The 17,836-nt window shown below is 41.2% G+C and overlaps 1 protein-coding gene across 8 annotated transcripts in view; it reads left to right on the top strand.

Annotated features, from left to right (window-relative positions):
• Positions 1 to 17,836, top strand: part of fgfr3 (fibroblast growth factor receptor 3) — a 79,194-nt gene that overhangs the window by 38,442 nt on the left and 22,916 nt on the right. For all 8 annotated transcript variants that reach the window (XM_008398789.3, XM_017302578.2, XM_008398782.3 and 5 more), the window contains exons 5-7: positions 5,770 to 5,939; positions 14,673 to 14,796; positions 16,145 to 16,335. In XM_008398789.3, coding sequence (XP_008397011.1) covers positions 5,770 to 5,939; positions 14,673 to 14,796; positions 16,145 to 16,335 — 485 coding nt within the window. The remainder of the gene's footprint in view (positions 1 to 5,769; positions 5,940 to 14,672; positions 14,797 to 16,144; positions 16,336 to 17,836) is intronic.

Raw genomic sequence — 17,836 nt, 5'->3', positions numbered from 1 at the left:
TACTGGTCGTTCTACGATCCGACCCTCTTCTATGGCCACAACCTCCAGGTAGTGACCAATAGAACGAGATTGCAGACACAAGCGTGTGAAATGGGTTTCCTCCATTGGGTGTCTGTGCTCTCCCATGTGTTGAGAAGCTCAGTTATCTCTACCTCTTTCTTTCAGGAAATTACCTTTTTATAGAGTCTGTATACTCCAGTTAACAGTGAATTAATTACTAAACTAGTTGCAGATTATTTCAATAATCGATTAATCACGATTCATTTGATTAATCGTTTCAGCTCTACTGTAGATTACTTAGCAGATTAAGACTCAATGTCTCCATATGTACTGGTTCTTCTTCCACCCTTTGAGGCCCTGAAATGCCTCAGTGGTTGAGGCGTTTAAAAGTGACTAATGCAAGCGTTCAGTTATCTTCCAGTCTCTCACAGTGAACAGGACATCTGAAAGTCAGTTTTTTTTCTTGAGTGGACAAGCAGTGCCCACTGTCTTAGCTTGTGGTGAATAAAAAGTACAGCGTGCGTGCGTGTGTGTGTTGGAGGGTGGAATGTTAACAGAGCCTAATCTGTGCTGTGCTGTGCTCCGGAGCTATGCAGCCTCCATGTTTACCCTGGCAGGAGAGCAGAGAGCCGGACGCCGGGCCACGCAATGCTGCTCCACAGCCGCCATTCCTCCAGCTCTGTTTTCCTTCGGTCCCCGCAGGCCCTCCGGCGCAGTGCGCCTTCAAAGGGCCCCAGTGTAATCTGTAATGAAATCTGCCTGTGTGCTCACAGGCGTCAGCGAGGGCAAATTATACAATTACGCAATTAAAACACCCTCTTCAACTTCACCCGGTGCGGCGTGTCAGCGCCGGTGGGCCTTGTGCCCCGGCCGCCGGCCGCCCTCCACGTCCTACCCCGTCTAATTGCCACCGCGCTCAAGCTCAGTAGACAGAAGTAACGCAGTCACGGCTCTCTGACCTGCAGCACAGAGCCGGAAGTCAGAGGGAATGTGAAGACACGGAAACAGGGATTTGGGGTCGGAGAGGGTTTAGCAGTGGGAGCAGCAGGGCTTAAAGGAAAATGGCCATAGAGTGTATAACCCTGCTGGGGCTGCACACTCCACTAATGTCTGTAGTTTATTTCTGTTCATATAAAAACAGCTCTTCTGCATGTGGAGAAGCATTAGAGGAAAAAACAAAAGATCGGATCTAACTAACCTCTTCACGCCTTTTGATGTCATTCAAATTACATATTAATATCTGTATCAGTCCCAATATTGAAAAAAATTCTAGATCAGGTATTGGTGACAATGTACCCAGTATATAAGTGCAGATCTGTTCAGTCTAATTCTATGCTTTGTGCTCTGAGCGATGTCATGAATTATATATTTTACATTATATTCCTATTTGCACTTTTTGAACTATTTGAAAGAAGGTTTGTTACAGTTTATTTTTATATATTTGACCAATATAGTCAATCTGTTTTGTCAGTTTATTATTTATTTTCCATTGGCTGTTTTACTCCTAATTACACTCACTGAACAAATAAAGTTGTTTTTACATGTTTGACCAAGCTAGTGAAGATGTTGGCAGTAAAGTGAGCTGTTCTAGGGCAGAGTCGGCAAATACACTTGTAATTCAGCGTATTTATGTTTGCATTTGAAAAAAGAAATGTTTTAAGCTGTTTTTCTGTATCGAATCATGTCGACCGATACAAAACCTCAGATTTCTGCGTCGGTATCAGAAGTGAAAAAGTGAATCGATGCATCCCTCACAAACATAAACGTTTTAATTTAGATTTCATTTGATAAACCAACGGAAACTTGGGCACAAATTCAAGAGGAAAAAGATGTATAGCTTTTTTTTTTTTTTTTTTATGTTGCAAAGTGTCCCCACATAATGATTCTACCATCCCTATGTTTCAACACAGTTGCGTTTACAATCATTTTAAAAGCAGTATTTTGATCATGTATTTTTATACAGAAGAAACTGAAATATTCCTGTACTTTCCTGTCAAATCAGAGCGATATGACCCTGTAATGGAGCAGTAAATCTTTGCTCCTCCCACTGACTAGCCACCCCCACCTCCATGAAAATCCCACCTCTGCTGAGGAAATACCATCCTGCCAATTAGACATGGGATAGAATTCCTGTGTGTAGCAGAGCACATGGACACATGGAACCGGACTGCAGTATGAAAGAAAAGTCATATTGCAATCAGAACAGCTACTGCCTGCTGCTTTTAAAGTGAAGGAAGGCTTTATGTTTTTGCTGCTACATCTTCTGAATTTAATTCAGAGAAATTACCCTGTACTATATTGGTGTAGTGATAGAATTTATCTCTTCTGTTTCACTTTTATTTTTATATTTTTGCTTCTTTCGTGTTAAGATGCCCTAATCACTATGCTGTAACCAATTTCTCATTTAATCTATGCCAATTGCATCCAATTCTGAATTAAACACTATCAGAAAAATATAAGAACCACAGAAATTTGTTTTCTAGCCTTCTATTTAATTAAATTAATTAAATATAATTATTTATATCAGCAGCAGAGATGAACCAAGACTTAGGTTTGTAGGCAAACCAGAGTTTGCTTTATTGGTCCTCATCAGAGTTGGATTACAGGTTCACACTTCCCCAAATGAACCGGATTTTCTAGAGAACCCTTAATCATCAGTCCTGGACTCTTCGGTGATACTCAGAGGTTGGAAGCATTTCAGGATAACAGAGAACAGCTTTCCTGTTAACAGGTGAAACTCTTGCTCTCTTGTTCACTCTAAATGAACGGTTCATGAGACAATTCTCTTTTAAACAAAGAAACACCAATTAGTAGGAAAGAGTTCGGAATCTGATTATTCACTTCTCAAATACTGAAAAATCTGATTCTACTCTCAATTGTATTAAATGCATCAAAAATAAGAAATGAGACAAAGAACTCTAAAAATGCACCAGCTACTTTGATACATTTTATTAACTTTATTAAAAATTAAATAAAACCTAGGAATGTATGCATTTAATGCAAAAATAATGACCACCTTGTCAAAACTATCACCAATTACATCTGACCGCACATTCTTGTATGCATTAGTCCAAGATTAATCGCAATCAGAACCAGCAAGTCAAACTTTTACAGGAAATGGTTAGCTAAAATAAACAAGATAACTTTGAAGTTTCTGTGGTCAGTACCATCGTAAACACCAAAGAATGCTGCTGTCAACATGACCTGGAAGCTCTTTGTGATGGCGTATTCAATTAACTAAAAAAGATCCATTTTAAGACTTCCATTTGTCATCGAGTCCCGCTCAAGCTTGAAATCCGGTCAAATTCTTGGTGCACCTCTACAGTTTTATTGTCTGTATATCACTATCAGAGCAAGATATTGTTTGGGAAGAATCCTCAGAGATGTTGTACTTGGACTGGAATTTGATTACAATAAAGGATGTCTCAATGACTGAACAAGATGTTGGAAGAGAAAAAACACACCAAACTTGGGTATGAAACCATGGTGACTTCTCCAACGTATTGAGTCCCCATCTATTCTGGGGTTGGAGACATCATTGTGGCTGAGGGACCAACAGCAGGAAAGTGTTTTCAGGCTCGGATGAGTTCAGAAGCAGAAGGACCACACATTGGGAAAGCGACTGTTTAAAAACCCTGTGTGTGTGTGTGTGTGTGTGTGTGTGGGTGTGTGTGTGTGTGTGTGTGTGTGTGTGTGCGTGTGTGTGTGTGTGTGTGTGTGTGTGTGTGTGTGTGTGTGTGTGTGTGTGCGTGTGGGTGTGTGTTACTTTTCTTTTTTTGGACTGAGTGTGTGTGGCTTACTGCAATGCCAAGAAAACAATGTGTTCAGACTCCTTGGAGGGTTGTCCCACACCGAGAGGGAGTAACGAGTCGCTAACACTACAGGGAGATCGGGGGGTGAGCGGGGGAGTCAGGAAGCCTCAGAGTTTCTTCATTTGGAGGTGGAGGTGGAGATGATGTGCGAGTGCCTGGATGTGGGGAGAGTGTTTGTCTTTGCAAGCTGAGGACGGTGGAAGTCTGCGCTCCACGCACACCCGCTCAATTACTGTCTGTCTGATAGGTTTTTAGGAACCTTCTGTTTGCTTTCTCAGAGGATACGTCTGCGTCTCTCAACACCGAATATCTCCCTCAGTCTGGTTGCAATTACTCTGTGAAGCCTATGCCAGTGTTTGAAAGCAGGAGCCAAAACACTGTGTGTCAGAAATGCATCAGAACACCGCAGGCATTGTGATAAAAGCACATGTAGCAGATCTGATGCCGAGATTGTAATTCGGCAGTGATTGACGTCCCACCTGAAGTAAGAAAGCGTCACTTCGGCTGTTGCAGGGTGGGAGACTGGGGGGTTCGGATTACTTTTTAATTATTATCTCATCCACGCCTGATGGAGCACACACACGGACAGAAGTCCTGGCATTCAGATGGTAATTAGCTCTTCTTTCCCCTCCGGAGTTTGGAAAAGTAAAAGAGACGTCTGATGACCGGTCAGCCACCTCCCCAGCTTTTGTCCAGGGAAACACGCACACGCACACACACACACACACGCACACACACACACACACACACACACACACACACACACACACAGAGACCAGTAAAGGGAGTGAGCGTACCATGCCTCAGTGCTCTCACCCTCCTCATCCTCACAGATGGGACAAAGAGCGCGTCTGACTGGCTGCACTCCCTTTGTCCAGCGTCTCCTCAATACAACTCAATAAATCGACCCTGACAGGTTTCCAAACTCCCAGGATCGCGCAATTCAGATGAACCCTCGCATTGTTTCGGAGGCAAAGGAGATAAGTTTTGTTCGGACCATCGGAGAGCTTCAGGCTCCACTTCTAATGCTTTTTCAATTTCTGTCAAGCCGTGTTTTTCTCTGCGACGCTGTTATGAACTGAACAACATCCCTTTGTAAACCAAGCGGGGCTTGAAATTGGATGAAAACGGGATTGGATTAGAACTTTGTCCGCAGGTGCCTGTAAGCTTCCAACAGTAACAAATGACCGTTTTCCATACTGAGCCACAGGTCAGCCACATTGGAAGGTAGAGCGTCTGCTCTATCCCGTTAAATCGCAATAAAATACATTGAAGTTTGTGGTTGTATGTTTGGCCATTTTCATCCTACCCAATTCCGCTGGATTCCCATCGCTAAGCTGTTTACAGCGCACACAATTGCCAGTAAACTTCATCAAGTTGGCATATTACATATGTCACGACTAAACATTAGTGATTGAGTAAAATCATTGTAGACTTTGACAGAGTCCACGCCTCCAGGGAACAATCGTTTCTCAATAGCCGATGGTCCAGTTCCTCTGGACGAAGCGACGCTTAGAACAATAGACTGGTTGCCCCTCGGCTAGTTGTGACTACTTTTGCACAAATGTGTGTCCGAATTTGCAAAAATAAAGCTGAAACTTTGAAGAGCCAACTCATGTTTCCTTCTTTTTCCATTGTTGTTTTGGAGGATCTTTTGGAATCCAGAATCTCCCATTTGTTTCTGGCAGAGTGCATAGCTCATCCAAGCTGTATCACTTTCAGAACAGGGCAGGGGAGCAAGCTCTCCCCTCTGCACCATTTTTTTGCAATTATAGTAACATGTATGTGTACATTCCCAAAGGGTCTTTCCTCAAAATGTTATAGGATCTAAGAATACTAAAGAAAACAGGAGCAGAAAACGACCAGTGGGCCTGTTTAGCATTTTTCTCTTAAGTCCTTTCAGCTCTGTGGGAATTCCTTTATTGTCTGTAACGATATTTTGTGTTTGGACCCACAGAAGCTCCTTTTTGGACCAAGCCTGAACGGATGGACAAGAAGCTCCTGGCCGTCCCCGCAGCCAACACCGTCAAGTTCCGCTGCGCCGCCGACGGAAACCCGATGCCAACCATCCACTGGCTCAAGAACGGCAAGGAGTTCAAGGGCGAGCAGAGAATGGGAGGCATCAAGGTGAGAGGAAGAGCATGTTGACACCTAAAAGGGTAGAGGAGTTCAGGATTAGATTCAAACCTTCACACTCGGAACTCTGCCAGCCAGAGGTCGCAATCTCCACCCCTTAAGGTGCTGCCAGAGTGTCCCGTAGCAAGGCATGTTAATCCCACTGGGAGGATAGTTACGCTGCTGGCCATCCATCTGTAGGGTTAGCGCCGGGATTGGTCCTTGACGTGAGTTTCCGTAACTAAAGGAGCGTAAACCTTGAGTAGTGATAGAACGGCGTGCCCGGCGGATCTTCTCACGGTGTATAAATGTCTTGAAAGATGCCACGGAGGCATACTCTACCAACTAACGACCAAAATAAGTTTAATAGTAGTGGTGGTGGGGGCCAAACTGCAGTCCTGAAACCAGACACATGCGTGCTCGCATGATAGTCCAGCGCTGACAGTGAAGCGCTGCAGCAAACAGCTGCTGTGTTCAGTTTTGTTATCAGAATCACTTGAAGCTGAGCTCTCTGTCACAGCCTTAGGTTTGTTTAGCTAATAACTAATAACTAAATATGTACGGTAATATTGGAACTCATTAGTATTTGGTTTGAAAAGTCCTGCCAAACATTTTTCAACTGGTCAGAGTTACTCTTACTTTGCTCTCTATTGAATAATCTTTACAGCAGATTTTGATCCTTGGAGACATTAACAACAGGATGTTGTTTTACACCAGATAAATCTGTATTTTGAAGAATATCATGGGAAAACTGGCATTAAAATGTCACTTTGTGGTTGTAAATTAGTGTCTTCTAATGTCTCAACAGAGAAGCACTGAAACATATTTCTTCCCAAGTGGAACTTTGGCCTATAAAGAGTTAAATGTAATGAGATCCTGCAGCTATTAACAGTTTACCAGAGATTTCCAACATCTGCTCCCAGCAGACCAACAGCAGTTGTCTCCCCCACTCTCTGTTCTTCTATCTATCTATCTCCCCCCCACCTCACACACGCACACACACATTCACCAACCCGCACAGATTCACACACACCTGTCAGCAGCCCTCAGGACACCCTAACTTGGACTGAAGTGGCTCCCCGACAGCAGCTTTTAGCGTCTGTAGTGTACATGATGATTTGCTGTTGATAAGGTTGGTTCCACATTGTTAGCAGCAGATTAATCCCCAACTGACTGCTCAGAGTACAACATGTTTATTCCACCTGTTTGTCTGATCTTCAACTTGTCCATTGAACTCCTGTGAAAGTCCTTATATGGGGAACATTTACATCAGTTCTACTTAAAAAAATATTTGAGTGTTTCTTGTGAATTAAGAACAATTTGTATTAATTACCTTTTTTTTTTCTTTTTTTTTTTTTAGTAAAAGCCTTGTGATACCTCCCCTGCTCCAGCAGGTGGTGATAACTTAGAAAACGCATCAAAATTCTAATTTGATTCTGAAAAGTCTAAAGCGGTTCTAGTCTAAAGATTTTTTCCCAAAAAGTTGCACCTTTTGCTTTTTTTTTCTTGCTAACATTAGCGTATTGACACGTTGCTTTTCCCATTTAATTACTCACTTACCTACTATTCTATTTGGTATATTTAAGCTGCTTTAGTTCTCCTTAGCCGCAATTTAAATTTAGATCGTCAGGGGAGATTGATGACTTATTAAGATGTTCCTCTCTTATTGAACATGGTAGAAAAAGTGCAACATCTTCCTTTATGTCTGTGTTGGTTAATGAAGACGTTCTCCCATGTGTCTTCATTGAGTAATATTCACGTGCTCCGTCCCTCCCTTCTGTCCCAGAACGGTTTTAGGATCCAGTTAGTGATCACCATGCGGGCAGTGATTGCTCTCACAGAGGTGAAGGGAGAGGTCATGGCACTGGGTGACAGGCCAGTCAGGCTTCGGGGTCGTCAGGCGTAACAGCTTGAACCCATCTGTATTTCAGACCTCTGACCACATCACCGCCTCATTAATATCTTTATTTTCTCTGCATTTTAGTGTCTTTGATATTATCAACACTTGATTTTTTTTGTCATCCAAAATGGTTTTTTTTTTCTTCTTTCTACCGCACAGGTCATTATACTGTGACTTAATATTTAAACAAACATCTCGTCTGTTGCCAATGGTAACATCACTCACTAGACCTTAAGTTTAATTCAAAGAAATTCAAATAAAAATGCATCAGTTGGTTAACATTATTTATTTTTTGTTAAATCTTCCAGTCTTTCACAAATCGGAAACTTTTAATGTCCAAAAATATATCTTTTCAAGACTTTTTTAAAATCAAAATTTATGCTGATTAAATAGTATTTCAATAACTGTCAGTGAAACCATATTTTTACAAATTCAAATCCTCATTCAGCCCGCCCTCCCCCCATTTACTGTAGTACCTCTAAATAAAAACAACTGATTACATTCAGAAGTCACCTAATTAGTAAATATAATCCATCTGTGTGTAATTTGATTCCTACGGAACCATTTAACTGCCAGAGTTTGGAAATAAATTCAGGAGCAGTGCCTCATTTAAAAGAGAAAACTTTCTCATCATAATGAGATGCAAAACACAGTATAGAGAGATGCATAATTTTGTTCAAATCAAAATATCTCCCCTTTAAATATGAAAGATCCTAACATTAAAACTTTAACACGTCTTGGGATTTTTAGAAGCTGTCTCGAGGAAACCGGGTGTCTTTATACCTTTTAACAAGTCGCAGTCTGTCAGAAGAGTATGTTTTTTAAATACCTGGTAAAAACGAGAAAGTTTCTCATAACGATGAGATTTGCATATCATCATAACGAGAACGATACCTCGCTTGAATTTCTTTCTGAGCTCTGCCAGCTAGATGCTTCCGTAGCTTTCAATTATGGAAATGGAATGAATAAACACAGAAATAAAGACATGAAGTATTTCAAACAGATTGAATTGTCTCCACATCAGTGTTAGCGATGGACAGATGTGGACAGCGTTCCGTAACCCCATATCACCCCGTCTTCCATGTGGAGGTGATGGGTTCATGTGGGGCGGGGGGCGCAGAAGCCATGGGGGCGGGGCCTTGGCTCTGTCACCACAACAATGGCATTCTAAAGACTCTATTCCCATCGGGGTCCTGAAGGTGAAGCCATCTTCCTGCTGCATCCATTCTGACTTGACAACATCATCTTGGTCCTGACAGCCAGGGGTCATTTTAGCTGAATGAATCTCAGCCATGCTGGTTTTGAAGACCGCTTTACTCTTCACGTGAGGTGCGTGTTTAAGGGGCAGCTAACCAACCCGTGCCGTAGTTCTAATCATTGTCCCAGTTCTATTTGACTTATTGCTAGCTACATCAGGCGGTTGGGCCCGCTTCGAGCAATTAAACTTTTTTGATGCAAGTCCGTCAGATGGTTAACTAGCAGGCATAATTTCAGTCAGATAGCAGCTCGCTCACTGCCAGATTGTCAGCTCTATTGTAAGATTCAACCAAGCCTGCAGCAATAAGCAATAAATTAAAATGAGCAAAACTGATGGACCGATATGGACTTTGAATTTTATCATGATATTTTGTGGGTCTGTTGTGATGACTGTAAAAATTGTGATGAAAAAATATTTATTATGTATTTTTTACATGACTGCATGGCACAGCAATAATAGCTCCTCTTGAAAAGAAGCCATCTACAATTACTTTTTAAATAAATTTGAATTAATGAGTTACAACAACTTTTAATTTCCCTTTGGGATCAATAAAGTATTTTTGAATTTGAAAATATTTCAAAAGAAAAGAAAATATACTATAAGAAATATTGGGACAGTTTAGTCAATGAAAACATAAAAAAAAAAAACGTATAAACTTGATACCCAGATTAATTTTTTCAGCTGCAGTGTTCAAAAACAAAAATAGGAGATGGTTAAAAAGCTGCTGGAAAAATGCTGACGTTGTCAAATGGTTATTTTCCGCTTTAATAAGAAAGTACAACTTCAGAATAATCAGTTGTTTCTCATCCACCAGGTCCACGTTTTGCTCTGAAGCATACATTTTATTATTCCTCTCACACTCTCGATGCGTCTTTTGAGGCATTTAAGTCAATTTTCAAGCACTTTAAAGTTGTTGTTAATAAGATGTGTACGTCATTTATTAAAACTCAGATTCCAGCTCCGTTCCGCTTCCTGGCAACTGTGGAGCTCTCCAAGGCCAGGGCCTGAAGGTCAAAGTTTAACCCTCTATTGAGCTGTCAGATGGACATGGCAGGAGATAGGCGTGCCATCAGCCCTTTTAGCCATCTTTTATCTTCCAACACATAAAGCTGCTGTTTGGCGGAAGCGGGGGTTTCATTGTGTTGCTGATGCCGTTATTAGTTAGAGGTGCGGGGGGGTTTCTTCCGTCCAGAATTTTCACTCTCTGTTTTGACAGCTTTCCAAAGCAGGGGCTTTTAATCTGCCTCCACTGTTACTTTTTAAGACTTTAAGCACTTCAAAATCCTCCAGTTTCCACTACAGTTTTTAGCTCAGCCTCCACTAGAATTACTTTGCTTGTGAGATTATTTTTAGACCCTTTTTTTTTTTCCTCCTCAACTCCTCATCTAATTTTAGACCTCCCGTTGCCACAAAGCTCACTTTCCTTACCTGTTTTTTTTTTTTTATTATTATTATTAAAACGCACTATGGCTTTGAAAGGCAGGACTCGCCGTTAACGGGGTTCGATTTTGTCACTTTCACACATCCTGTTTTACAACCCCATCCTCGTCGTCGTCGTTGATGCGAGTGTCAAGCTGAGCCAAAGTCAGGCAGCAGACGAACAAAACTTTCCCAGTTTTAATAGTGAGCCCCGAAGGGCAGCGTCTTCCTGCTTCCACCCTCTCTGCGGGTCAAATTAGACGGTAGCGCGGATCCGGGCCGCTGGTCCGCTCTGACACACTCATAAATTCTGCTAACTGGCCCCCACTTGTTCTGACAGGGCTATTTTGCGAGGTGAAGACAGAGGGTTTGGACTATAAAGGGGAGCGGCGCTTCCTGTGTTTTCTCAAACAACTACTAACACCACCAAAACATTTCTATTTTTTTTTTATTTTTTAACGTCTATCAAGGATAATTCACTTTGTCTGTTGAAATACATGAAATAACCAGCTGCTGGGATGAGCTAACTAAAGAGTACTTCAGTGTCTTCCTCTGTATTGGAAACAACAAAATCTTTGTCTCAGGATGCACAGATTCACTTCTTTCCACTTCCGATACCGATACCTATTTGAGGTTTAGTGTCGGCCGATCACCTACAGAAAAACAGCTGAACTGAACTCACTACAAATGTTTCTTTTTTTAAACAGAGACATTAATGTGCTGGATTGCAACTGTAATCCAGTACATTACATTTGGTGTAACTGCACTAGTACAGCTCACTGAAATACAAGCTCGTGAAGCTAGCTTCACGAGCTTGGTCAAATGTGTAAAAACACCTTTAATTTGTTCAGTCAGTATAATTAGTAGAACAGCCAATGGAAAATAAATAATAAAGAAACTGAAACTGACAAAAACAATAAGTTGACTAGTTTGGTCAAACATAAAAAATAAACTGTAACAAACCTTTCAAATTGTTCATAAAGTGCAAATAGAAATTCTAAAAAGAAACAATAAAGCATGACGTTGCTCAGAGCACAAAGCATAGAATTGGACTGAATAGATCTGTCCGTGTGGATTTTGCACAGTTACAGATACCTGATCTAGAATTTTTTCCAGTATCGGTACTGGTATAGGTCTTAATGTTGGATCAGTGCATCTCTAGTTTTGTCTTCTTTCGATGCAAGCGGTTTCTTGCAGTGTGACCCCCCCACGCCCCCCCCGTCCATTCCCATGGCTGGCGCTGCTCCCTACAGCCGCGGCCAAAGCCCCTAAAACCTTTAAAGCCTCGTATGACTGGAACATAAGCTGCTTAATAATTTAATTCTGCTTGGAATCTGGCATGATTGAAATGGATGGGATTATCACGTTTGGGGACTAATGCTACAGGTTCACCAGGGGTTAGCCAATGTAACATGTTAATAAAAGCCGTATAGAAAATAATTAAAGTGACCAATGAAAGGCAGAGGAATGTCAACGCTCAGTCACTGAGAGTTCATATTTAATCAACAGCAGAAATTCAATTTCAGAAAGGGAGAGCTGGATACAGTGTCTCGCCATGGCAAACTTTTTTTTGGTATTTTTTGGGAGAATTTTATGTCATACACCAGCACAAGGATGTTTTGAGTTTTTTTTAATGAATGAATATCTGAAAAGTGGGGCATTCACTTGAGTCCCTACTAGAGATCCATCAATCCGGTTATTGAATAAATTGATACTTGAGCTCAACATGAAAGATATTTGTTGTTATTTAGGTTATTCAACCATCAGATTGGTGCAGTGTTATTCTGCTCAATCTTTCCAGTGTTTCAGAAACTCTGATCATTGATGGAACGTCTTTAGAAATGTGGACTGTGGACGCTGACATTAGCCCTGGGGACGTCTGTGCTGCTGCTACACGTTTTGCATTGAGATGCTATTTTAGGCTTGAATAGCTTTGCTGACAGGCTAACTGCTTTTAGCACAACTTGAACACAACAATCGTCTTTTCCAGAGTCCAATTAGAAAGATTTTTGAAGAAGAAATTAACCCGCAATGGACAAAGAGAAGCGGCTTTGCCATCCATCGTTGCAGATATTGCTTGTACGTCAGATTTACAGGCCTACCAAAAACGCACAGACAAAAAGGTTCCCACTGGAACTTCTGAATGCAACTGGATGGTTTTACTTAAGAGGGGGCTGTGTAGAAATGGAAGCAACACTTTTCAGGTTTTTATTTGTAAACGTTTTTGAACAAATCCTCCCACTGTGTCCTATCACTACCCAGTATGAACTAATTTATGTTGCTCTATCACTTACAATCTCAACAAAGTACACATAATATGCAAAAAGCTACGGAGGTATAGATGCTTTTGCAGGACGTTGCGCATCATGAAATGCCACATTTAAAAACAAAACATGAGTTCAGATTTTTTACAAAGTCCATCAAAAACTTAACATTTGAAATGAAACGTTAGCACATCAGAGTCCCAGAAGTAGAGCGAGAGTGGTAAATGTATGGAGTAGCTGTGATTATAGTCTCCCTGGTTCTGTTGGTGGTCCTGGCTTTCACTGAATATCAGCTCCAGCTCATATTTTACCACATTTTAGCCTCCTCCCTTCTCATGCACCAACTTTTTTTTTTTTCCCTCCCCTCAGCGACCACAGCACAAGGCGTCACTCATCTGCTCATGAGAGCAGCCATTGACTTGAGTTTGACTCCTCATCTCAGAGAGGGGATAGACGGGGTGGAGCCAGCCATTCCACAGAAAAACCATTTGCCAACGCCGAGCGGGCGGCCTGGTTTATGTTACCACGCAACTGCGAGAAGAAGAAGATGAAAAAAAAAGCACACTCAGGCATAATATTTACACTGTTGCTTTATTTTCCGAATGCACCTCCAAGAGAGAGGGTGAAGAAGTGTGTGCTCCAGAGGGAAGAAGAAGAAGAAGAAAGGGCGGTGGGAGGGATTCGTTGCCTGCAAATGCGACGCTTATATCTGTTCGGTTCCCCCCATAAACCGTGTTTGTGAAAACATTTCCCTACGCAGGTGAGGTGAAGTGTTCCACCCTGAAAAGGCACCTTGTTGACATCACTCATTAGAAATTCTGACCTCTTAAAGTGAAGTTCACCCTGCGGCACCCGTTTCCCCCCGTTAAGCGGCGCGGGTCGCCCCCGCCGGCCCGTGGAGACGCCGCCTGTCGACGCGTAGCCGCTCCTCTGCTAACTCCCTCCCCTTCGCTTTGCCTTCTGAGCCTGTCAACTTAGTATCTGTCTGTCGTGCCTTCCAGCCGCACCTGGTTTGAATTACCGCGCAAAATTTAGCTTTCGAGTCTCCAGCGATGGATTGCTCTTGAGTGGTACAGTGGAATCAATTTTGGAGGTGCAAAAAGAAGAAAAAGTCTGTCAGCCCTCACAGCCATTTGCAGACATTTGCTTTGCTGAACACTCACCTGTAAAAGTAACCCAGTGTGAAAATGGCTTCTGTTGATGAAGGATGATAATTTAACTTTCATTGTTTATGAATTTTAGCTTTGTCATCAAGTTGAGAATTAGAGTGATCCACAATAAAGTGAAAAATCTAGTGTGTATCTTTCTGTTATGCATGTTCCTTAGCTGGTGTTGATTTGATTACGTTTTATGCAGATGATAATCTGTTGTACTTGTATATGTCAAACAAATTCTGGCATTGTAGAGTTCAGTTTGTAACGCTCGCACCTGCTTGTATTATTATCGCTTCTTAAACTCACCACAATATCTCCTTAGATGTTTTCAAATGGACTTTGGCTCTCTAACTTAAACCATGTTGTAATTAAGCCTGTCGCAATTAGTCAGTTAATTGGATGATAAATTAAATTAGCTGGATGACTTTCATCCAGATTAATATTTTTTGAAGGAAGATTTGGCTTACAGAGACTTAATAATCCATTTTATTAATTTGGTGGTTTTCATTTCTGTTTTATTTATTGTTTTTGGTTTTATTTTTTGGATAATTAAAATACCTTCCAGTTCCAGTGTGAAATTAGAGTTTATCGGTCTTTGGGAGGACAAACTTGCATTATTACGTCATTCTCTTTGAAAATGACCTCAAAACAATATCCTGTATCGCAATAATCACTGGCACAATTTATCGTCCAGGAATCTTTGTTATCGTGACAGTCCTGGTAGTAATGACGCATTCCTTCTGTCTTCAGCTAAGACACCAGCAGTGGAGTTTGGTGATGGAAAGCGCCGTGCCGTCGGACCGAGGAAACTACACCTGCGTGGTGCAGAACAAGTACGGCACCATCAGTCACACCTACCAGCTGGATGTTTTAGGTAAGCATTTACTGTCACTTTAACTCGTAAAAGCTAAAAGTTATCCTTCTGTCGCTCACTTTCAGCTGCCGTTATTCATTTTTTTTATTACGTTTTATGCCGGTGATATTCAGTTGTGAGTGTTTGTAAGCAACAGCAGTATGAAAAGTGAGCCTCTTGTGTTGACCGTTATTAAAGTTGCAGTAAAACTGAAACAGAAATCACAGCTCCACCTACAACAATATGAACTAAGTCTACACGGAGAGTTAAAAGGGACAAAATTTTATTTAAAAATTTATCACTAAATCATTAGCAGCAATATAAAATCAATAAGTACATTATTAAGTAATGTGAAGTAAATAAATGTTTAAATATTCAACTAACCTGCTGAACGCAGCTAGCTTAGCATAGTTTTTTGAACATCTTGGCGGATCTTCTAACAGAGGGAGTAGAAATGGCTGTATGATTTCACATTGATGCTGAGTGAGTAGAACTTCAACTTTATCCTCCAGGTAGTCTGAATGGCCATCTCCTTCTTCTGTCTCGTCTGCTAACTGTAAAATGTCATTGAAAAGCTCATGAAAATCCTCCATTAAAATTAAACTAAGCTAGCGGAGTTCAGCAGATCAATGTTGGCACCGCCCACAGCACCTCCCCTTGACTTTATGGCAGAGTTTCACAGATAAAATGACTTCACGGTAACTGCAGGAACAGGAACAATGAAATAATTAAATTATCTAATTAGATAGTTTGCATGTTTTATTTTGTTCCTATAACTTTTTTAATGTAAACAATTTTTTTCTAAATCTTAGGTGTAATGATTTAATGACATATTTCATAAATTAATTTTACAGTAAATAAATGATTAAAATATTTTGTCAAACATTTATTTATTTCATTGTACATGTAATAGTTTTTTTTATTCTTTTTTTACATTTTGTCCTGTTTAACCCTCCATAAGTCTGTATATTATCTGTATGTCCAACATGTTCAGTTTTTGGAACTTGTAAAATTCATCTTACTTTGACGTTTACAGTGTGAGGAATGTTTCTAAACTCAGACCTGTTTTGCTGTCTATTAAACTAGACAAAATTGCTCATGTTATTTTCATGCTTAGTCTTGTTTACTGGCCTAAACAAAGCTTTCGCTTAAACCTTTACAAGTCCTTTAAAATTCTGCGGCCAGGTTATGAGCTAGTTCTAACAAGAGCTCATTCCACTCCTGCTTTGTCTGCGTTTCACTGTTTTCCTGTTGCGCTCAGAATTCATTTTAAATTGCGGTGTCTCACATAAATATTCAGGGAATAATTTATCTGTCTGATCTGGTTTTTTAAAAAAAAAAAAAGCCTTACTGTCTATGCTTCCCTCAGAGCGCTCGCCCCACCGGCCGATCCTCCAGGCTGGCCTGCCAGCCAATCAGACGGTGGTGGTGGGCAGCGACGTGGAGTTCCACTGTAAGGTTTACAGTGACGCCCAGCCGCACATCCAGTGGCTCAAACACATCGAGGTGAACGGCAGCCGCTACGGCCCTGACGGCGCCCCCTACGTCAACGTCCTGAAGGTGGGTTTGGAGCCACACACCGTGGTGGGTTTACGTCTTAATGAGCCAGCCTGGAGCCAGGCTCGGCGCGAGATAATTTTACACGTAGTTAATCTTTCCTAAATGTCGTGTTTAATGAGCCTTTGCAGAAGCGGGGGCCACGGGGCTTCCTTCACGGCTCTTAATTGAAGAGCTCGTTTCTCGAACAGTGAAGCATCGTTACAACACACTGGAGCATGTGGAAGTGTAGAGCCATTAAGCTAATGATATCACTGCAAATCAAAGCCGATTTCTGCTCTTACTGCGAGCGTGGCATGTGATGAAGCATCTTGTTGCTATTTTGGAAGAGTTTTCCACCCATGAAATAAATTCATCACTAGCTGCGTCTCCATTACAAATGTGTGCAAATCCTTGTCTATATTCCGCTGATGTTGGAAATAAAAATAATTTTGCAATTACGGTGATTCCTTTGATAACAAATTAAATTAAAATCATGTGAATAAATTTAATTAAAACTCATGGCAGCTACATGAGATGCTCATAATTCAGCCATCAGAGGAGATGTTGGGGTCTCATTCAGGCATTGCAGTGACAAGCCCCTTATACGTGGGAGCGGCTACGTATGCAGCCTTTTGGGGAAATTGTTGTCGGCCATTTTACAGAAGAGCTATAAACTCAACAAGTTGGACTTATTGCTGTACCGATTACAGTTTTCTGGCCAATAGTGGATTACCGATCTTTAAAAAGCCTGACCTGCCGATGGCCGACACCATGTTTACCCATGTTTTTTGTCTGAAATCCTGCTAAAGATAGCATGAAAGTTGCTGAGTTGGTAACAGTAGGATGACTATAGTTAACTGATAAAATCAGTGGATAAGATCGGCTTCACATGTAAGCGTAGTCCAATCACCGATCACCCAAAATGATGGAAATCAGCGCCAATGAATCAGCCCAAGTTGGAATGACACACAACTTTTTATGATCTGTGATGCTGTGAGAAAAAAAACCCAACAAAAACAAACCATGATCCTCCTGCTACTTCCTGATGTTTTCTTTGACTTTTCCACCAGTTGTAACATCTGAATAAAGTGTTTCCATTGCAGTTTTGTGAAGTAATCCAATTTTGATATGCGCAAAGAAAAACCATTTCATCATAGTGTCACTTTTTTTTAACAAAACATACGTTTTTTTCAAAATTGGCATGTTTCCATTAAGTAAATGTGATTTCCTACTTTCAAGTTGGACAAATTTTTGGCAAATGTCACCAGGCTGGGAATTGAACCTGCGACCACCAGCATGAGGACTAAGGCCTCATTACAGGGGTTGTGCTTTGCCCTTCCACCACCACAGCACCAAGTTGGACAATTTTATGCTTAATGAAAACACAACTACTGAAAGAAGCAACTTCACCTGGAATCCACCATTAACATTGTTTTTTTTTTGTTTGTTTTTTTTGTTTTCTGGTTGATGAGGGGAAGACTCCCGTCGCAAACCAACAGAGCTTTTGCACCCTCAAGCTTTT

Source organism: Poecilia reticulata, chromosome 22 (genome assembly GCF_904066995.2).
Source record: "Poecilia reticulata chromosome 22, P_reticulata-male-v2, whole genome shotgun sequence".
NCBI lineage: Eukaryota > Metazoa > Chordata > Actinopteri > Cyprinodontiformes > Poeciliidae > Poecilia > Poecilia reticulata.
The sequence above is the reverse complement of the archived record's forward strand: the minus strand, read 5'-3'. Positions and strand labels throughout refer to the sequence as shown.